This window comes from Lepidothrix coronata, unplaced genomic scaffold (assembly GCF_001604755.1).
Source record: "Lepidothrix coronata isolate B3197 unplaced genomic scaffold, Lepidothrix_coronata-1.0 Scaffold46, whole genome shotgun sequence".
Taxonomy (NCBI): domain Eukaryota; kingdom Metazoa; phylum Chordata; class Aves; order Passeriformes; family Pipridae; genus Lepidothrix; species Lepidothrix coronata.
The window spans coordinates 2,987,943-3,011,018 of record NW_016690226.1 but is presented as its reverse complement, the minus strand read 5'-3'; the positions used below and the strand labels follow the sequence as shown (position 1 = coordinate 3,011,018).

Below are 23,076 nucleotides of genomic sequence, written 5' to 3'. Positions count from 1 at the left end.
TGCTGTACCTTATTCAATATTCAAAAATCATTATTTTGTTATTCCAAAATGCTATTAAAGCATCGGAAGAAACACATAAAACAGGCCAGAAAAAAAAATTATTCCAAATATGATCCTAAAGCACAATCTCTCTTGAGCAGAATCTGTAAGAATTTTTGTGTTTTGCAAATGGCTTTACACGAAGATTTTTTTAAATGTAAGCAAAAGAGAAGCTATCTTCCATACCACTCAAAATTGAAAGGCTATTTCTACATTTTGTAGCAAATTTCATAGACAGCTCCAATCTGCCTTAGCTAGATTTCTCAGCTGCAATTTCGCACAGTAAGACAAGTCAATTTAATAACCTGTTCCTTAGTGCCAAAATTTTGTTACTCTCCCATTTCTCTCTGTTCAGTCCCAATTATGCACTCCTTCCAGTTTCTTTGCATCATTCTGACTAACATCAGAGGTAACACCAGACAATTCAGTTCACTGATCTGGCAAAAAGGTAACCTGGCAAAGTATTTTCCAGGTTAGTGCATTGGATTGCACACAGAAATATTTGATAAGCACCAGAATCAGCAAAGAAAGTGTCAGGAGTGTGCAGCTAAATGAAAGGTGGGGGCAGAGCAACACTTCCACTTTCATGTGTTAGTGAGTCAGAATAATTTTATTTGCTCAGGTATAAAATGGCCACTATGTTGTCTGATAATATTGGAATACAGCAAGCTGTTATGCCTACTAGAAAAGCCTTGCATGTGTTGTGGGTGGCTTACATTTTCACTCAAGCAGCAAACAGTGAAAATGAAGATTTGCATGCCCCATAACCTGCATCCATGACAATATGGAGCCCGTTAGTCTAAAGAATATGTATTAATGACAAAAACATACAATACCATAACATGTACAAAAACATATTACTAATTTAAGCCTGTTTGATGGTGAATAAGCTTGCAGTGGTGTGGAAGCCATCCTGGACCCAGTAGGCTGTTTGCTTTGCACTGGATTTAAGATAAACTTTCACTTAACAATAAGAGAAGAAGATAATAGCTATAAGAGTCTATTTCAGAATGTCTTACTGCAGTTGACCACCAAATAATCAGCAGCTCAATACCAAAATATGTAGATGTTGTATTCTCTATGTTTGAAATAAGTGGCTGTACTGGCTAAGCCCATCTTTGATGCAATGCAAGAATTCCAAGGGAAAGGACTTGGTGATTCCAGAAAGTACCCATAATGAAATTTAACAAGCATTTGTCAGCTGAATAAATGATAATATAGAAATACGCATCCTGAAATCCGAGCACAACATTCCTCTTCTTCAGATCTTTTACTGGAATATCATTGTTAACAACGCTTATTTTAATCTATTTATTCAGACTGAGACTGTGACAAACCCCAAGGCTTCTCTTTTTCCTCTGAAATGGAGACTTCAGTCTGACCAACTATCTTAATTTCTCACCCCCTTTTATGGTGATACAGAAGTTCCTCTAATAGTAACCACAGACTGCATGCTTTGTTTTACTGTGTACAGCATCAGAAGACTCTCCAGACTGGGACTAGAGAAGAAGGGTATGGAGACAATAAGACAAGGAATTCAATTTCATAGCCCCTCTTCAACTGAATGTATGTTGCTGAAGGAAGGATATTCCAGGTAGAGTGGTATCAAGCTATGATCTGAGCAATGATCAAAGATATGGGAACTGAGAAAAGGTGTCAAACAGGAGAAAAGACCTCAGAGAGGAAATAGGACAAAGGAAAATAACAACCAGATGCCAAAGCAACTGTTTCAGGACTGGGGTTTTGGCCCTTTATTTGCAGATTTTGTTAGCTTGTGTTGGTAATAGGAAGATGCTCCTTCACCGATGATTTAGAGTGCACTCTCATTCTGTGGGCTAGAGCACAGCTGTCCCTATGAGGATCCAGTACAGCTACGACTGTAGGTAAAACGTTCCCTAGTGTTTGAAGTTCCTTGAGAATCCCACAGAGACTGCTAGGATCAGTAGAGCATAGCAACAGCAATTCCCAGTGCTATAGAAGCCAGAGCAGTTGCGTCTAAGCACCCTGAAAAGAAATCTAGGAAAAGACAAATTGACTGTCACACCAAAATGAACTTTCATTTATCTCTGTATTCTAATGGCAACCTATGAATAATATACTCTATTTCAGGCCAATTTAGCATAGTCAAGTTCAGCAGTGCTGCTGGATCACTCGAAATGATCACCTGAAGGAGAGATGTTAAACATTAATTCACAACACAGAAGTACACACTCCATTTTTTTTTAAAACAGCTTGTCTTTTGAGACCTGTTAACTTCTGACCAATCGAAACACTAACACTTTGTGAAACTTTCAGAAAAACAAGGAGGCAACAATACCATTTTGTGACTTACACTGGTCACAGGAAAACTTGTTCTACACCATTTCATGAATACTAAACATAAACTCATTCTTCCTATGCCTTTGGGTTGCTCTGCACAACGGAGTCTAATCCAAACTGGGCCCTTTTGGTGCTACCAATAAATAAAAAAATAAATAATTGGATGAATTTCTCTGATGGTAGCCCAATAGTCTGTCCTTTCAACCTATTCACAGCACTGTTTAGAAGCAGCAGCCAAACACAACATATGTATGAAAGAATTATCTTTTTTATCTGTCACCTATCATATTCATGGCAGAACGAAATTGTGCTGTTCTGTTAAAAAGTATTTTTACAGGATGCTGTGGAAGACTTAGAGCCATTAGAATCTACATTGTTGTCAATTTGCTTAAAAAAAATCCGTTATGAATTGTACTTTCAGATGTAATACCAAATTTGTTACATCTTGACTTGAATTTTATTGTCTTATTTCAACAATTATAAATGGTTGCAACAAGACTGGCTTAAATGAGTGGTGTTGTGTGTGTAGTCCTAGGCCCTGTTTCACTGCAAAGTTATTACTTCACAGCTAGGCTTTTTATGTAATATGTTCTGTGAAAATTTGAGAGCCAAGTGGGGAAGCCTTAATTAAAATGAATAAATAAGTAACTCCTTCTATGTCATCCTCTGTTTTCAATGCATAGTTTCCATTAACTCAGGGCTCAATTAAGCAAACCAGGCTCTGTATGACTAAGCTGAGAAGCATTTATGTTATGACGTATCTTTAAAAAATATCAAATTTCCTGGTAATCTTTATGCTCTTGTTTGATTCATATACTAGAATTGGTAGAAATTTTTCAATGAATGAGGTAGGAGTTTGCTAAAAAACTGGAGAAGAGATGCTACAAGGAAGGATGCTTTCAAAAAAATTCTTTTCCCTCCTTCCTCTAACTATAATACATTTTTATAGAAGATATATATAGAAATTTATGTAATAAAGCTATGTTTCTACTTCATGTTCCATTCCTGTGGCCAAAGACATGCACTTTACATGTATTAATTACTGTACTAATTCAGGCTCTGTACCTGCATTTTCCCAAAGTAGGGATTTAGAAAGATACAGGATTCCAAGCCAGTGACAGCACTGCTCCTAGAAAAGCCATATGGCTGAGATGGAAAGAAGAGGTGGGCTCAGGAGTCAATCTTCTCCAAGGTCTTCTTCCTATCTCTACATTACCCATGAAATTCCCAATATCCTCACTCACAGAAGATACCAATGAAAATTCCAGAAACAAAGCTCCAGCTTTCTAACCTTGCATATCTCTGAAAAGAAGAAAGCATGACTGGACTACTGGACTTGCACTTTTCCAGAAGCGCACAAATTAAGAGGATTTTCTTCTTTGTACTTGAACAGAACATGTTTAATCTATTTCATATAGGTAAATATTAAGAATAGGACTATCAAAGCAAAGTTTGTCACATAATTAGATGATTAATTGAGTCTTGTGAGAAGTTCTGGATCAGATAGAATATGAGGCTTAAGAAAATGCAACTGTTCAGACCAAGAGTACTCAAAAACGGAGGAAACAAGTTTTAGTCCTGTTACATGAAGCACAGGTTGGTTTTCCAGGAGGAGATTTTTCTTTACTTTGTAACCTGCCTTTGGATTCATTAAGTTTATAGTTACCTTGGGAACAGGGATAGCAAAATAACCAGAAAATATTAGATTGGTATTTTATACAGCACTGTCCCCTACCATAAACATATAATTCATTCAGCTACAAAAAGTTTGTAAAAAAAATTGGTTTATTAATTCTTATCCTGTAACTTTCAAACCTTTCTTCAATATTCTTTCTCCTTTTTCCCTTACTTTGTGTGTATTTTCACCAAATTGGAATGCATTGGAACCATGAAAAACTAAGAAAATTATGTAGAGGAACATTTTGAAATACATCACATTTAAATACTCTCAGATTTTTTTTTAAATCAAAGTCTCCAAATTTTCATTACTTTTATATTAAATTTATTCTGCGTAGACTTCTAACTTAAAATTGCTACTTGTATAAAAAACCCATATAAATTGCTGGCCCTGAAGTACCTTTATTATTAATGAAAAGAAATAAGTAGTTTTACAGTGTTTCACCTTCTCCTCTGGGAAGAGATGAGTTCTGCCCTAAATCACTTATTTCCCACCATTCACTTGAAGGAGTCTAAATAATTTCATACATAAATATCTACAGTGAAGATGTCTACAGCTGGTTAACTGCATTGCAGCAATGAACTTATTTATTGCTAGCACAACATTCACAACTTGCTCATTACCACTTTGCTGTCTACCTTTACTTTTCATGCTGAAAATATTCAATTCTGTTTTGTATTAACCAATATATACCAAAACCATAGGCTAAAAATTAGACCAAAAATTTTTCTTTGGACACCTTCAGGATCTGGTCAGTTCCTCAACAGCACATCCTTTTCCAGTCCATTCAGTAAAGCAAAATGAAGTAGAACATAACATAAACCGTAACCTTACCTGAGTGCTTGTAGAAGGTAATTCACATCACTGTATTAGAAACACATAGAAATGGTGTAAATTCTGAACGAGAAAGGATACATTCGTATGGCTCCTGTTCTTGTTCCAATTGCCAGAATTTTCTGAACTGGGTCAAAAGCTAAGGCAGTGGGTAGATAAGGGAAACCATGGCGAACCGTCTGAAACAGAAAAAATGAGCAAAGTGATTGAACTGTAACCACAGATAACAGATAACAGCGTGAGTGTTTTATGTGATGTGTACAGGAAGAGAATCTATATTTTTCTGTATGTTGTATAGAGAATACTTCAAGAGAAGTATTTAAAAAGATACAGTATTTTGAATACAGAAGTGAATTTTGCTCACAAGAAATTCTAGTTATGCTTTTTCCTCAGTAGTATTTAAAATGGTTTTGTTGCAACAAAGTAGATTGCAAAGTATAAATCACTATACAGCTGCCATATATTGCTTTTGTGGTATACTGAAAGATAACCTCAATATGCAAGGCAGTTGAACTGTAAATTGAAAAAAAAGACACATAATATGCTCTCAAAACACTATCAGAAATAACCTCACCCTCAACAGAACAGCTCCAGCAGAAAGAAATGGAACATGTCCAGGGGAAGAGATCCAATAAACCAATAAACTGAATTGAGTCTACACGGTAAAAATCCTTAATATCAATTTAGAAAACAAAGATGCCAGAGAAGATATTCTCAAAATGAGCAAATGAATCACTCACCCTTTCTTAATCTTTATTTATAATACTATGCTTTTAATTCTAATTTTTGAAGAGATACTTTGGGGAATAAATGAACTCAGCATGATGCAACACTTCCTTGAAGACTGTCTCAATATTTTAAGTTATCTTAACCTGGAGGTTATGACCACTATGACTTGCCTGATTCTTATGAGGAAAAACCTAATGAGGGAGAACATTAACGTAAGAATAAAATTGAAAATAACTAGACTAGACTATAAAAATACACATTAAAATGAATATTAATTAATTTTGTGTGTGTGACTGCTTACATAAAAATGGGTAAAAATTAGTATTTTTTTAGTATAATAATAATGTTTTATTTAGCATAATAAAACCTTGAACTCTAGGATTGAATCTTTTTTTAGTATGTGATAGAGATTGGAGAGGAAGTGCTTTGAACTGAATGAAATTTAACTTTTTGAGATATCTTCTTCTTCCTTGAAATTATCTCATTCAAGAACTATGTCTGCTGAAGCATTCAGCAGTTCCCTATGGAACAGCTTCAACAAAAGGGACTCCTTAATTGCAGACCTGTTGAGTAAAAGGCAGCTGATGATTTCACAGCTGTATCACTCCAACTCTTCTACTGCAGCTGGAAACACTTGAACTGATATTCACAAGCAGTTTGGGAACAACCAAATGTATGTTTTTCAGCAAATAACCACTTCCTTAAAAGAGATCTTACTTGTCTCATATCTTAATTATTGCTGATAAGGGAGGTTGTTTAAAGAATGTCAAATTATTGGTTTCTAGACTGCAAAAATCCAGAAGCATATGCTACTTTAGTAAGCTGTAGAAAAGTAACTTACATTTTATATTAATGTAGGCATTTATCAGAGACCTCTACAACTCCATTTCTGGTTTGGTTTGGTTTGTGGTTTGCTGTTTGTGTTTTTTTGTTTGGTTGGTTTTTTGGTTTCTTTTTTTAATCATCTCATCTTCTTAAGTGTTAGGATTGTTCAAATATAAAGTTTTTTATTCTGGCATCTAATCTGCTACTAGAGTTACACACCACAAAAATGGTTTTACCTCTTGTGTCGCAAAATCATCAGGAATCATGAATTGTAGTATTTTCTAGAATGTCGAATATTTAGCCTAACTGCATTACTAATATGCTATTATATTTGCAAATTCTGTATTATGGTGAATAAGTGTTCTTCCTTTTCTGAAAAAAACCCCATATATTTCACCAACTACTTTTGTTAATTACTAATTTTTAAAAATCCTCTCTATAATAAAATTTGAATTTCTATCAGTTCCAGTCACAGTATGCTTTTCTGATGTTTAGCTATGACTGGAGCTTTCACTACTATTGCAAAGATCAATATTTTTAACGACTTGCATTCTTGCCTACATATTCAGTATTTCAGTATTTCTGCAATCTGTAGTCAGACTTCCCATTTGGAAATTTTAATTGGGTCCTATATTTAAGATAGAACTACATTTTAGAAGAACAGTGATGTACATCTTTTCAGGATCATAGCTTGGTAAAAATTTTTGAACTCTAAGATTGACCCAAACATGTTATTTCTGTTTTGGAACCATTTTCCAAATTTCAGTATTTAGACTAAGTCCAATTGGGAAATTTTTGTGAATGCAATTCACAGAATTGTGAATTTAAAATTCTGCCATTTGCATAATATATATAAGAAAGTAACTATTGAAATCTATTGGACATCCAAGTAAATTAAAATTTTTCAGTAAAATATTTATATTTATTAGGACTCTAAAAGGACAAAACCATTTTGGAAGTAGAGCCAAGCTATACAGTACATGGTTAGGGCAGAAAAAGATATCTCTGTGATTGAGGTTTTGGCACAAATTAGAGCAGCCTCAGAAATTATTCTGAAGATCAATCTTATTCAACAAAAGAACAGGGAAAATCTGTAGCATTCCATACTCTCAGATTCTCATCCTCAGCTCTAGTCCAACAATCCTTCTATTTCTGAGGACTGTGAGAAAAAATGACATGAAAATCTAGCACTTGGAGTAGACTTTTCAATTATGCATTGATACAGCTAATGTGAACATACGTGTAAGGATGAATAACAATTCCAAAACTGTGCCCGGGCCTCCTTACAGCATTTACTAATACAGATGAACAGGAAGAGAAGGCCACAAAATTAACTTGATTTTAGGGTGACTAAAAAAAAAACAAACAAAAAAACCCCTACGTTCTTACTTAATCTGAGTTGTATCTAGTGGGAACAACACAGAACAAATCTATCAGTGGTGCTCAGAAACACAAAACAAAGTGGATTTTTTTCCCCCAAATTAAACTATCTCAACAGCAGGCAAAAGCAGAAAAACTATGCTGGAAAAATCAGTCAGGGTTCAAAGAAATATAGGACCTAACTACCACAAATGCCCCAAGCAAGAAGATGTCAAAAAAAAAAAAAAAAGAGGGAGAGAGAAAAAAAAAACCAGACAGCAGATGGAGCCAGGACTGCTTTTCTCCACATTATCCATCTTCCTTTTATGCCTCCTTTTTTGGCATGCTGTCTCTAGAGGCAGTCTGTGCTCCCTAGGACATACAGTTTATGTGCTATATGCAAAATAAATTTTTGAAACAGAACAATTACAATGCAGATATATTTTCAGAATAAATCTTTGTTCAGCTTTGTTATTCTCTCTTAAATCCTCTTTTAAATAATTTTAAGCAGTGAATTGCATTTATCTGTCATTAAAGTAATCTTTACACAACCAATTTACCTAAATTAATATAGGAAATTGATTATTTGGGCTTGCTAGTAATCTACCAATGAACATTTCAACATCTTGTACAGAACACAACGATCCTTTCCTGTCTAAGATACCATAACATATTTCATTAGCTGAAAAAAAAAAATTGCACTAATACTAATATGCAATATCCAGTGTAATTGTTCATATGGTGCATAATGCAATTTTTCAGTATAAGAGTTTTTCTTAATTTCTATCTGTGGTCGTTTATATCTGACTGCAAAGGCACCGTTTCTAAAAGTGATTATAATATTTTCTAAATAGTTCCAGAAAATATAGAACTAAACCAAATTTTAAACTGTATCAGCCAATTAATAGGGTTTATAGCCAAAAGTGTTGCTGTTAATTTGCATAAACCTAAAATTCATAATTTTTCTGCTAATATTTTATAGATACCCAGGTTTGCGTAACATCTGACAGCAAACATATTTACTTAGGTAAATAATTTTTGAGAAGATGTCTATTTGTTGAAATTCAACTATGTACTCTAAACCTGTGACTCAGGATATATATAGAGCCTGCTTCCAAATTGTGACCAATGTGCACATGCAGAAACCTCATTGAAGAAGTAATTGATTGGTTTACAAAACAGAGGATGAAGTGTTGACTGAAACCTCTCTAGCCTCTTATTCGGCTATAAAGGAAATTAAAAAATGTCAATGATTACAGCATTTTCACCACTACAGTACTATTTTTAGTACTGTGGTACTCAAAGGTTGTAGTGGTGAAAATGGGTGCCTTTCCAGATGAGCTGCTATGTATTATGCTGCTGTAAAACCATGACATCCCTCATTTATAGACCTCTGTGTTTGTAATCTCTGATTGGTAAGACTGACCCCTACTCATGAAAAATGGAAAGAGGACAAGATATCAGTAGGCTTCCAACCTAAGTAAACAATACAGGAGAGATACATTTTTTATTAGTTACATTTTCATTTTTCAAAGGAATACTTTTTGTAAAAATCAGAGCTTAGCTAAAACTTTCCAAACCCAAGCCATGAATTCCATCTAGCTCTCAACCTACATTAGGAACCAGGGCTTCTGAGCATGTTCAGAGAATATTCTAAAAAACTAGCTTTTCTTAATTGTTTTTAGATAAAGGTACCCACAGATAACTATTCTTCTTGGTGTAAAGCTAGAAACAGTCATCTGGAGAAAAGCCATTTACAAAAGGGAGCTGTAGACTGGGAAGGCTGATTGCTATCCCTGGTAAGATGATAAAATAAAGACTAACAGAGCACACAGATAAAGACTGTTGCAGAAGTCAGCAGAGTTTCTTCAATGGGAAATCCTGTATGACTAGTTTTCTCTAATTCTATGAGGCTGTCAGCATGTATGTAAATAAAGGGGATATGAATATACATAAGCTTTACAAATGCCTTCCAATAACATTCCACAGCAATGTTATTAAAAAAGCAAAGGTGTCATGGGACTGAAGAAAAAGGTTTATTTGTGGACTGAAAGCTGGTTAGATAACAGAAAGCAAAGGATAGAGTTTTATGGATTTTTACTGTGAAAAAAATTCACAAGTATAATTCTTCATGGATGAGTGCTTGGACCAATTTTATTTATTATTAGGATTACCTATAAAAGATAATGAACACTGAAATCTCCACGTTCATAGCTCATAGTAAGATCCTTTAGATAGTGAAATTCATTACTGATGGTGACAAACTCCTGAAAGAGCTCACTAGTCTGACTTAACTGGGCAAGAAGTTGATTAGTGAACTTCAGTGTGGATATATGTAAGATAAGGCATCTAAAGGGAAAAAAAGTAAATCTACAGGTCTACAAATGCTGAATTTGGAACTTGCATTTACAAGCCAGGAAAGTCGTTTGGGCACGGTTGGCATTCCTCTGAAGTATTTGGTTTAATATGCAGCAGCAAGTCAAAAAGCCAAGTAATGTTGGACATTAGCAGGAAGAACAAAGAATAACACAGAGGGCATAATTTTGCTGCTACGTAAAACCTGTGTGAGCCCATTACTTGAGAACTATATGGAGCTCTAGTGTCCACATCTGAAGAAGTAAAGACAGACCTGATCCAGAGCTGTCGTCTCTGTGGACAGAGTTGTCTTCCCTGTGGAAGACAACTAATGCTCAAGGTGATGGACAGAGACCTTATCAGGAAACACTAAAAGCACTGCAACTTCAGTCTGGAGAGGAGAAGGTTGTGGGGGGATATGACTAAGATTTGCATAATCAAGTGAGTGGGTATGTTAAACAAATTTGGCAAAACAACAGTATTCAAAATAAATGAAAGATTAGTTTAAAACAGAAAAAAAGGTAATGAACTTCTGAAATTTGCTGCCGTAGGTTTTGAAGGCTGACAGTATCAGAAGGCTCAAAAAGGCATTAGACAGATTCATTGCCATTATTGATAAATGGATTTTAAAAGGACCAGCTAAGGATACACTCTCTGACATCTCAAATCCAGTGATGGTGGATGATGGGAGATTAGAAAGGGAATGGACTGCAGAAAGTGATCCAACTTATTACTCTTCCTAAGTGACACATTGTGCTGCCACTGTCAGACTGCTGGGTGATATGGGCCGTTGCTTTGTCTCAGCAGGGTATTTCTTATGAGCTTATTATCTTCACCAGCAGCAGTAAAACAGAGAGGAAGAAAAAGGGGAGCAGTGTTAGTGGAGAAAAACACATCAGAATAAAAACAGAAAATGTGGGTACACAAGGGAAAAAGAGAAATGTTACTGAAATAGGCAATGCAGGGGCAGGAAGAAAAGATACACACAGGGCACAATCAGAGTTTCATATTTCAGTACACAACTTTTGGTATAGAAGAATAATATTTTTAGTAATAAGCAAATTTGGTTTGTCTTTTCATTTTTAAATTCCAAAACTTACTTTGTTATAAAAGGTCAACTTAATTAGCTACAGTAGAATTTTGAGAAAATAGCTGTCCTGGACCTAAAGCAGACTTCAAACACAATCTGAATTTAAAAAGTTTAGTTTCACAAATAGTATACACTGATAGTTATACGAAAAATAAGAGGGATTATAGAGTATTTGAAATAAATCATATGTATAATATACAAGTCAGTTAATTTTTTTTTGGAAGCAGCTTAATGTACTTGAAAAACCTAAAACAAGGTTTGAAAAATTAGTATCAAGTCTACGCTTTTAGTATTGTATTGTTTTCACTCTACTGTTTTTAAAAAGTCTGTATGCAGACCATATGACTGTTCTTTGAAACATGCTACCACACATCATAAAATTTTTAAATTTCCTCATATTGCTTGGCATTGAAAAAGAAAGTACATCCAAAGGCATCTTGCAGACAATTAGCTTTAAATAAACAACTAAAATTAAGAAGGAATCTTGCAGTCCTCTCTAAAGTTCCTCCTTCCATGACAAAAATCTCTGCAGATATTTCAGAGATGTGTTTTTCCACTGTTATTTTCAGTTCTGCAAGCTGGATGCTGAAGACTATCAAATAAGGATGGTCCTATTTACATGTGATTCGTATAGGTACAAACAGCCAAGTTCAGTAAACCACAGGAGAAAAATAAGACCTTTTGAATTTCAGAAAGTATTCTTCTCATGCTTGTTCCTTGAAATACACTGAAGTGTATTGAACACACAAAATGATGTAATTTAGACAGAAAAATCCACAAATAAATAAAATTACATTGATCCTTGAGCTGCATTATTCCCAGTTCACAGCTCAGATGAGAGTGGAAGGGAACTCTGCAGATGTCTACTCCAATCCCACCTGCCTAAAGCAGAATGGTTGAATTTTAATACTACTTGCTTGATCTGTTTAAATCAGTGTAGCTGTGACCAAGCAACTGCTTGGCAACTACACTATCTCGCTACATCTACCACAGCACTGAGTTACAGTGGTAAGTTAATAAGTTACAGGGTAACACATGGATATAACCATCCCAAGGAAGGTATCATGCCCTTTGGAGAAGTCCTAAATTCAAGGGAGGACGTTGTTATGCAAAATTATTTCACCTCTTCCTTTCCTATTCTTTCTAAAAGAACTCTACCAAGTTTAAAAACAAAAAAAAAAACAAACAAAAAAACCACCAACAAACCCAGACAAATATACAGAAAGGGAGGAAAAATTGAGAACACAAAGGAATTGCATCCATTGTACAGTAAATATGCTATAATGTACTTCACACTATTGCCATTTAAACTGGCAAGAAGAAATAGGGCACCAATCAAGAGAAATGCCATGGATGTTAACAAAACTATATTTGGCCTTGGATATAATGTAAAATTATTTTTAAAAAACCCCAACCCTAAAACACTGATTTCAAAGCTCAATTTGGCCTACCTACTCAAGCAAGACTTCTGTCCAAATGGAGAATATTACAATTGAAGTAATTCAAATAGCAGTTCTTATTGATGTTGTTGTTGTTGCATCATTTAACCGTATTACTCTAGAACTTCAAACAGCTTGGTTTAGAATATCATCTATCTGATGGAGATCTGTTTTATGGGTATTTACATGAATTGTAAAAAACTAATCTGATAGCCCTGAAAGGAAAATATTTTTGTCCTCAGTCTTACTGTGGATGCAGAGAAAAAAAAATTCATAACTTTAATGAAAAATTTAAAAAAAGAAAAAAACAAACAAAACTGGTTTTATTGAATTTACATCAGACTAACATAGCAATAACTCTAATTAATTTTTCATGACTTCCCATTTTTTGATTTTCTGAAACTCTGCTACTTTAGGCTGATTATGTTCTGTTCTGTTATGGCTGATTGTGGTTACTCTTCTGAAGCAAATGTTTTGGTTGCTGCTTTCAGAATATTTTAATTTTTTAAAAATTGGCCATGTTGGAGGATTTAAAAAATTTTGCTACTGTGATAAAGTTTCTTATCACAGTAGCAAAGGGGTTTCTTTTTTTGGGCAAGGGTTCTTTTTTTGAGGGGGAGGAGGCAGGGGAGGAAGCTATAGAAACACAGTCTTAAAAATCTATTTTGATATAATCTGTATTATTGGTTTATTCCTGTGAAAATCTATTTTGCAACATAATTTGGCATTCTTGTATACAAACGCTATTACCAGATTTCATTACTAGCATTAGCAATGTTGCTTACTATTTAATACTAATTCACAGTTAACCTTCTCCTACCTTCTTCCTGAATAAATGCTCTGCGCAATCTGAAGATTTTTTTCCTGATGTCGAATCAAGAATTTAATCTGAAGACGACCAGCAGCTCATCTCACATATGGTGAAGGTACATTCCAAATGATATGGAGATATTTTGTGGCAGGTTTTTCCCCTCTAACATCAGTGAAATCCAGCACATCTTGTACATTATTATCCCCCTCTGCATTGCCCGTAATGGTACCAAGGACAGAGCTCACAGACACAAATGAAGACACCATATCCAAGGATGTTTACACAACCACATGCCACTTTTCCTGCCTTTGCCTCATTCAGTGAGCATTTAAAAATATATGTAGGGACAAACAACGAATAAACTAGGGATCTGAAGACTCACTACAATTAATCCACAACTACAATAGAATGTAACTGTAACACAAATGATGATGGACAGGTGTAACTGAAAGCACATCTCCACACTTAAGGAGTACAATAGATAGAACAGGATGAACAAAGTGGAGATAAGCATTCATAATTTATTTAGAATAAGTTTTTGTGATGTCCAATGGATAACAGAGATTTTCTCATAGGAACTGTTGCAAAGAACACACAGAGAATAGTATCCAGCATCCCCGTTACGTTGGGCACTGTTCAAAACAAATGTGATGGAGGACAGGAGCAAAATATAAGCAGACACTTCAAGAAAATAAAAAGATTAAATAAAGACTAGATTGCCACAGATACAGACATAACTGAATACCAGCTGAATAAGGGACCTGACTTCTGAGTGTCTGATCTCACAGCATTCTTATGTAACAGATTTTCAAATGGAACACAAGCAATTATTTTTAATTTATTGGATTCAAATTATGCATAAGGATATATTACCATACACACATGCACCTACATATATACCACTGAATTCAATCAGATTACTTTTGAGTCCACACATTCACCACCTCAAAGCCTTTAATATTAATGGGTTTTTTTTCAGTACTATATGCAACTTAACTTCAAGGGAACCATAAAAAGTGTACCTTGTCAGACTTTGACCCTAGAGACAGCTGACAGATTGTCTCTAGCATTTTTTTATTATTCATAGTCTTTGCTGGTGATCTGCTAGGAATGGACACAGCACTGCACAAAGATAACATCTTATTACATTTGAGCATACTTGCCAGCCATCTGTACCTATCAATATTGCTTTCTCTCCTCTCCACAGATGCACATTACTTGTACTTCTTATCCTACACTCCTCTAATTTTCCCCTGTAATGATTCTAACACACATTGTGACAAATTTATACATCCCATAAGCTGTTTTTATAACCCCTTTTTCTTAGAATAGCCAACAGACCAGTATATTCATGTAGTTTAGGAGGGTATATTAGTTCACTTCTCTACTGCTTCATTGTCTCAGTTTATAAAGTGAGCATACTAATGCTAAGTTTTCACAGTATTTTCACATAGACCTCAAAAAGGGATTTGGGCATACACTATACACAGGGGGTATCAGACATCTCAGAACAAGAATCAAACAGATACTCATCTAAACTAAGTAAGAATGTGGTCTGTCTTAGATTTAGTCTACCTCTGCTGAGGACAGCTGCATGTTTGGCATAGTATTTGTATTTCTACTTGGAAAAAATCTTCACTTCATAATTTTATCCACGAACTTCTAACTATTTTCTCATTCATTTCCTAAAAAAAATTATGTACAAGTCTTTTTCTTTCAGAAATGAGTGGGGAAAAAGAAGGTGCTTATGCAACCAATGTTTTACGTGACAGTTATTTGATCAGAACACTCCTGTTATGTGGGCTAACCAGGCTGAATTTCCTCTGTCCTCCCAGAAGAGAATAAAAACTGCTTTTCTCGGTGCAATAGCGAGAAAAATTCTCATTAACTAAGTGGTGGCCCACAGGTGATGTACATTATATCCCGTGTGTCCAGTTCCACTAGCAGCTGGAGTACAGCCTGGAGAAGAGAAAGCTCTTATAGCACCTTCCAGCACCTAAAGGAGTTACAATAGAGCTGGAGAGGGACATTTTACAAGGGTATGTAGTGATAGGACAAGAGGGAATGGCCTTAAATGGAAAGAGGGTAGGTTTAGATCAAAGGCTAGGAAGAAATTCTTGACTGTTAGCATGGTGAGACACTGGAACAGGTTGTCTAGAGAGGTTGTGCGTACCCCATCCCTGGCAGTGTTCAAGGGCAGGCAGGATGGGGCTTGGAGCAACACAGTCTAGTGGAAGGTGTCTCTGCCCATGGGAGAGGGGTTGGAACTCAATGATCTTTAAGGTCCTTTCAAATATCTATGATTCCACAGATTAAAAAAAAAACCAACCAAAACAAAATAAAAACAAACCAAACCTCAAAGCACCCATTTGAAATGGCACACAAAATTACAGCAAATAGCTTAACTTTTAGGTTTCCATCTGTGAACTCAGGAGTTGAGCTCAGTGATCCTTGTGGGTCCCTTTCAACTCAGGATATTCTATGACTCTTACATTGCTAAAAATGCAAGGTCAACCATAAAAAGCAGAACGATTAGAACATACGTTAATGAAGATAATCTATGCAGCATGAATTGGTTCTCCACTTGTAAGGATTAATTATCTTTTTCTGCCATAGAACTTCTGTCTCCCCCATGCATAGTACAGTCTATGCCCCTGTCCTATGGGCAAACCAAAAGTAAACAATTTAAGAGTTGTTTTCTGCCAAACTTGTCTATTTGGTGCAAAATAGGAATGTACAGGGTACAATTCAGATAGAAAATTGCAGAAAAAAAATTCTATCAATGCTGTTATCATTTAGTGTTATAAATGAGCAAGCCAATGGTTGTGAATTAAGCTTTTCACATGTGGCTGCTTATCATTTTCCCATTTTGTGATTGACCAGTTTGAGACAGTAGAGGCTGATGGTATTCGTATACCTCAGGTGCAATTCACAAGTTCAGTGTGGAGCCAGAAATCCACCTGCAGTCATTTGAGACAAAAAGGAAATTCAGAGCCATTCTGGCTATCTAAGGTGGATGTATAAATTAACAGTATGAACAAGTAGCCTAAAGATCATTCTGTAGGTGTGCACAATAGGTGCAATAGAATGTGAAAATAATGGGAGGTGCAATGGAAAGATGTGGTATAAAAGTGTTAAATGTGCTACAAGAAAAACACATGTAAAGCAGGTCAAGCTGGAAACTCAAGATAGTGGACACTAAATGTTTGTGGCATTTGGGATTTTCTGTGGCATCTATACAGGGGGAATAATATCCTCTTCATCTCACAGAAATATTGTGAAGGTCAATTCATTAACGTTTATAAAGCTTTCGGAACTTCAGTGGTGAGCACTTCTGTTGCAAAAGTCCACAGGGAACTTAATATTCAAGCATGCTCTGAGTTTTAAGTATGCAGAGAAATATTGAAGTGCTTTCCAATGAGCAAACACTATTTGTTTTGCTAAATTAAACCTAAAGAAGAAATGTGGGATCATGTAATTAAAAGTTCTCTTTGCAAGCAAACTTATTTTTAAAAAGTGGAACTTTTGAGTGCTTTGTTTTGTAACCTTTTTGTAAAAGTCTGAAAATAATTTTGAAGCTGTAATTGCATGGGTTGGCTATGAAGGCTCTGCATTAATGCATTTAGGATTAATACATGATTAACAACCAGACACAATGATGCAAAACCATAGATATTTGCAAAAAAAACCAAAACAAGTGAATCCAGTTATGCTACTACAGGTACCTTATAATTTTCAAAGTTCCTTAAAAAGAAGATTTTAACATGCTATGCTCTTTATCATGGATGAATTCTATTTCTAATTAATACAAACATTTAAAAAAGAAAAATCCATTTTGCTTACCACGAATTTCATAAAATTACTATAACCTAATTTAGAAGTGTCATTTGTGACTGTAGTTTTAACATAATAGGGTTTTGCATCTAACCTTAGATCCAAACCCCGGTATATAGGAAAAAATCCTTCCCAACGTTATCTTATTTACCATTAAAATACTGAATGAACTCTGAGCACTTACAAGTAATCATACTAATTTTAAAATGGGTTTTCTTTGACATGTAGCACTTCACACACCTTTTATTTTTTGTTCCCTGCATGACCTTACTAAGGAGGTAAGAGAAATTAAACAAACAGCTCAAGCTAACTAAAACACTATGGGATAGCAAGACTATTTTTTTTATTCTTCATAACCAAAAATAGAATTATATGCTCCCGCAGCATTGTGCTTTAATTGCCATTCCAAAATTCATCTTCTCTCTATTATCATTGAACTATAGCATCATGTTGCATGTGCAGTTGAAGTATCTACTTGACTGCTGCCAGAAGGACTAAATGTTTATCTTCATAGGTTGACAAAATAAGGTATTACCACCTATAAACTCTAGGAATTAAGATTTAAGACCACCTGATAGGAAATCCAAATAATTGAGGTATTTAAATTGGCTACTGATTGGCTGTATCTTGAAGGCCTGCTTTTGTCAAAGGTAAGTAGGATTAGGAAGACACAATTGCAGTCTGCCATGGGATTCCATTTGAGTTTTAACAAAATTCTAAAGCTATACCTGCTTCCATGGGTTTTACATAAAGACTGGATCATGTGCATACTGAAACTATGACTGTACTATCAATAATGCAGCAAGATACAAAGGGATGCTTATTAGATTGCAAGACTACCCAGTAATAACATGAAGGCCAGTTTGGAAAAGAATAGCTATCTCATGCTTTGGGGTTTAAAGCAGTCCATAACCATCAGCATTTGGGAAGTAATTCTTTGAGAAGAAGACTAAATTGGCAGTTCTTGAACCTTTTCGAGGGTATCTAGTTGCTGCCTACAGCTAAAGAAAACATACTGGAGCAGATTAATTGTATGTCTAGTAAAGTGCAACTGTTATTGTGCTTTTAACTGAGGTCTTGATTTCAAACATATTCTGCTTAAAGTTATTAACCTCATGCTCTACAAATTCTACCCTATGATTGTTCTTCAATAAAAGGTCAAGTAGTTCTATACGGGGCACTTATTTTCATGAAGAACATACTCTATGTACAAAAAATGTACAACTTCATTCTTATTCGGTTTTTCGCAGCTGCGTCATCCCCCAACAAACAACCCTCTGCAAAAGTAATAAAATCACTGTTTTCTCCTTTTAGGTTCCCTCTACTCGAAGTTCTACACAAATGATTTAAAGCATCCTAACTGTGATCTTCTCACTTCCTGTATTAATAGCAGATCTCTCCCCAGTGCTGTATTTTAGTTTCTAAATGCTCTGGACAAACACAGTTGAGCCTAAAAAATCCTTGTCAGAAAAAAAAACCAACACCTATACAGAGAGAAAATAGAAAGAAGCAAACTCAAGGAAATTAGGTCTATCCCAATTAAAATTAACACAGACTTTACTAGTATATTCTACTAGATCACGTCTAAATTTCGGATGCTGCTGTTATCTTGCATATTCAATTAATGTGAATTATAATTGATACTTTCATGATTTCCACTTGGATATCCAAATTCCAAGAGCAGCCCCTCAATATAACAAACTGTACCCCAGCTTCCTGTTGTCACAAAATAGGTATGACAAAATTTCATATTGCTTGAATACTTTTTAAATGGTGCCATTGATTCATTAGTAGAGCTACCAACATCTAAATTTACTATGCTTAAAACAGGCCATAGCTATTTCATATGCAATAGTTTCAAAAATATTCCATTCTTTCAACATAGAGGATTACATTAATGTGTTAAATATAAATGCCAAAAGTAACTCATTGTGAACATCTCAGTGTAAAATGAAATATTCAGTTTACTTCTATTAAGTTCTAATCTGTATCTCAAGAAGACAGTGTGGTAATAAGCATCCTAAAAATGTCACAAAATGGAGAGATGGTTTTCAGGTGTGTTACAAATGAAGTCAGGTGTATTACCAGTGGAAGTCTTCTGGTAGAGGATTCGATCTGTGCTTTCAGTCAAGCAGACCTCCCACAAACTTCAGAAAGGAAATTTATTTACATAAAAACTGCAGGGTAAGGCCCTTTAATTCTTAAGTATGAGTCAGCTTTTATGTTTCACATTAAAATGAAGATTTTTATAATCAGAAAAGAAAGGAAAACCAGTCTGAGGTGCTACTTAGACTGTTAGCTCACATGCCTTGATCCTGCAGATCATAACAAACCAAAACTGCCATTAGCTTTACTCAGTTCTGTGTGCAGCAGGATCACAGATCATGGATCCTTAAATATGCAGCCTGTATAACTTATGTAACTGAACATGAAAATACACAATTGAAATATCAGAAGTTCTATACAACAAAAGCTTGGGGAAGACAGAATTCGGATTATGTATGCCTTGTTGTGTCTTTAATTTAATTTGAAGTGATTGAGATACAAATTATGGCTTGGCTCCTGCACCCTGAAGCAGGGAGGGTGAAAGCTGCGCCTGCGTCAGGTCCCACTGCCTCCAGAGCACTTGCACAGTGCCTAACGCAGGATCGGGGCCTGCGAGGTTTGGTGGGTTCATTCAAACATCCTCATAAGGTTACTAAACTGCAACAGAGCTGATTGAGTAGAGCCCACTGAATACACACTGCAGTGTTTTAGGAGCACATAATCACCTCGTATTTTGGAAGTTTGCTTTTGGCATACCTTTGTATTTTAAAAAAAAAAAAACAAAGCTGGTATTTCGTATACAATAGACTTCTGCAGTAGCATGCATTCATAAGCAAGAGCTGCTGCAAACAACCAAAAGCTTTCCTGTACAAATATTTACTTTGTTGAGAACATTTCAACCTGAGAGCTTAGGCAGGCAAATATAGCCTACTGAAATCTTCTTCAAATGACATATTCCTATACACTAAGTAGATCTATTTCCAAGTAGATCTATCAGATTTATTTCCAGGTAGATCTATTAGAATATAATACTAACTGTCTTCAGGTAATATCAAGCCAAAGAAGAGAAATAATGGAGATTAGGCAAAAAATAATTTCAATTCATCTTATGGTTTTTTTTATTTTTGCAAATGTCATACAAAATAAAAATATATCATACTCAATATAGATCTTCGGCCCTATCAAATGACTTAAACATGAAGAACCATGTTGACTTTACCCTTACTTAGAAGTCTTAGAATGTCAGACCTTCTAATAATATTTTAATGTATCTTGGTTGTTTGCATTATCTTTTTACTTAAGTGACAAAAATAGGAAATCACTGTACTGAATACCTGGAGTTTCACAAAATGCTAAATTATTATTGTCCATAAGCAAAAGGAGTCCAATTCAACTCTGGGAAGCAGGTGTGCACTCATTACTGATGCTCCGTTAAACTATAGAATAACTTGAGTTAATAGGCCTGAACCTGTTTTGTTTCAGGATGGCAAAGAACTATAAAAAACTATGTATCTAAAAAAATAGAATTATGTAAAACCTATTTCAGAAGTCTCTGAGTCTTTAAGTCATAGGAGCTCATCCTTTTTCCCTTGAACTCTGTAGCAGTTTTGACACTAGCTGTAGCTGGAAGCCAAACAGAATTAGAAACATGGTATCTGAGATGAGAGAAGCTGTGTGTTTCACAAGGACTAGCTCTGCACACAAACTTACAGCTTGTCTTGGTTGTTTCTATTGCTTTCTTCTTTGCAAAACACAAAAAAGAAATGAGAATGTGCTGGGAGTTGACCAAAACCTAAATTTCAAATCAAGTGGTATCTGGTTAATAAAAGGAAAGTATACTTAATAGATGAAGTCCATTTACTCCTAATAATGTACATTGCACTACTTAAAAATTCTGGTTTTGAAGCTTCTAATCAAAACAAATAAGCAAACAAAACTTGCAGTAAAGCCAACAGAATTCACATAGAAGTTAAAGATAACAGCAGAGGACCATAATATATCATCTCCTTTTGTTTTTGCTCTTCATTACAAATACATGATTTTTATATTTCAGAGTTAGTCAGAAGTACCAAATAGTTTGTACTGCTTTACTGGTGCATTTAAGAGCACCACTGAAAGCTCTGTTGCAGAAGACAGATACAAAACAAAACATGCAGGGATATCTTACGCTTTCTACTCAAAGAAAATTCTCACTTAAGGACCTGACCAAAACATGAAAACCAATTCCAAACAAATTTGGCAACTTGTGGTATTCATGCTGTCCCACTAAGTTTACTGTCATGCAATTATAATCTTTAGTAGTAACGATAAACAGCCATCCTGAAAGTACATCCAGTCCCTCACAAATAGTTGAAGTCTTATGTTCAGTAATCAGTGCACTGTCTTTTATTTCTAGCTTGTGCCTTTATCTTAAAAGAAAAAAAAAAGGCACGGAGGATGACAAGAGTGAGAAGGGGAAGTAGATATATACAATTTAAAATTTCTAATCACTTATTTTATCTGTACTAGCACCAATTGATTTGCTTTCCTGCCCACAATCTTGTCAGCAGTTTGGGATCCAAGTGTGAACTTAGGATTTGGCCTTGAATGCAGAAATCAAGATTTCTATGAATTTACTGACCACCCCAACTCTGCAGCAGGAAGAAAAAAAGCATCCACTAGATCTGTCTTTTCATCCCAAAGTCCTTATACAACCACTGCAGTTCTCAAGTAAAAGGCTTACTGGTATCAGATTACTGCCCTCCTGTTCCCCCCCCCCTCCAACTCAACGCAGCTTTTATTATTTCCATAGAAAATAAAAATACAGCCCTTACCTTACAAATTTGAAAATAATCTGAAGTGAGCGTCTCCTGGATCTCCTCTCTGGGTGTCCCTGCAGCTCCTGCAGTCCCTCCTGGGTGCACGGAGCCACCACCAGCCCCACTTCCACTGCCACTGCCACCACCACTGCTTCCACCGGGGGATGAGGCAGTTAAACCATCCAAAACTTTGCGAAAATTAAATTTCTTCATTTTGGAAAAATCTTTCGGGAGATTTTGGGGGGGAGAAAGGATGTGTCGTAACACATTCAGCTACATGTAGCGACCAGGAAAGTCTTTAATGGTCCTCTGAGTGAGGCAGCACTTTAAGTCTCTTGTACCAAACAGGACGTCAATATTAGGTATAATTGATTGAAAAATACAAAGGCTTCATTTTGTCAGACGTGAAAGCTACTTGGAAAGGTCCTTTTAAAAAATAAATTTAAAAAAAATCCACAAGCAGCAGGACTAAGATTTACGTTCAAACAAGGAATAATGGAACAAGCGCCATCGGGTTCTCTCACAAAATCCACATTTAGCAGTGGTCAAAACAGAGAAGTAAATAAAAAATTCAAGCTGGCATCCAAATCAGCGGGATCCATCCCTCTATCTTATCTGCCTAAAATTTGCCCTCGGCACTTGATTATTTCAACAAAACTGCCAAAATTCGTCTACATTCAACCTCCCCTTCACCTCAAGACCCCTTTCAGCCGGGGTAACCTTCGCCCCCAGGGTTTCGGAGAAGCGGATCCCCGCTTCCCAGCCGCTGCCGCGGCTCCCGCTCTCTGCTTCCCTGCCCACCCCAGCAAACGCCGGGAGCCGCTGCCGCCCTCGGTGCTCCTCTCTCCCCTCGGGCTCCGGATCGGGGGCTGCGCGGCCGCCCCGCGGCGGGATGCAGGGTGCGGGATGTGGGCAGAGAG

General features: G+C 35.8%; 1 protein-coding gene across 5 annotated transcripts in view; it reads right to left on the bottom strand.

Annotated features, from left to right (window-relative positions):
- STXBP5L (syntaxin binding protein 5 like) overlaps window positions 1-22,488 on the bottom strand; it is a 191,367-nt gene extending 168,879 nt beyond the window's left edge. For all 5 annotated transcript variants that reach the window (XM_017814800.1, XM_017814801.1, XM_017814802.1 and 2 more), the window contains exons 1-2: window positions 22,172-22,488; window positions 4,952-5,049 (exon numbers count right to left, since the gene is read on the bottom strand). In XM_017814800.1, coding sequence (XP_017670289.1) covers window positions 4,952-5,049; window positions 22,172-22,369 — 296 coding nt within the window. In that variant the 5' untranslated portion in view covers window positions 22,370-22,488. The remainder of the gene's footprint in view (window positions 1-4,951; window positions 5,050-22,171) is intronic.
- Between the last annotated feature and the right edge of the window lie 588 nt (window positions 22,489-23,076).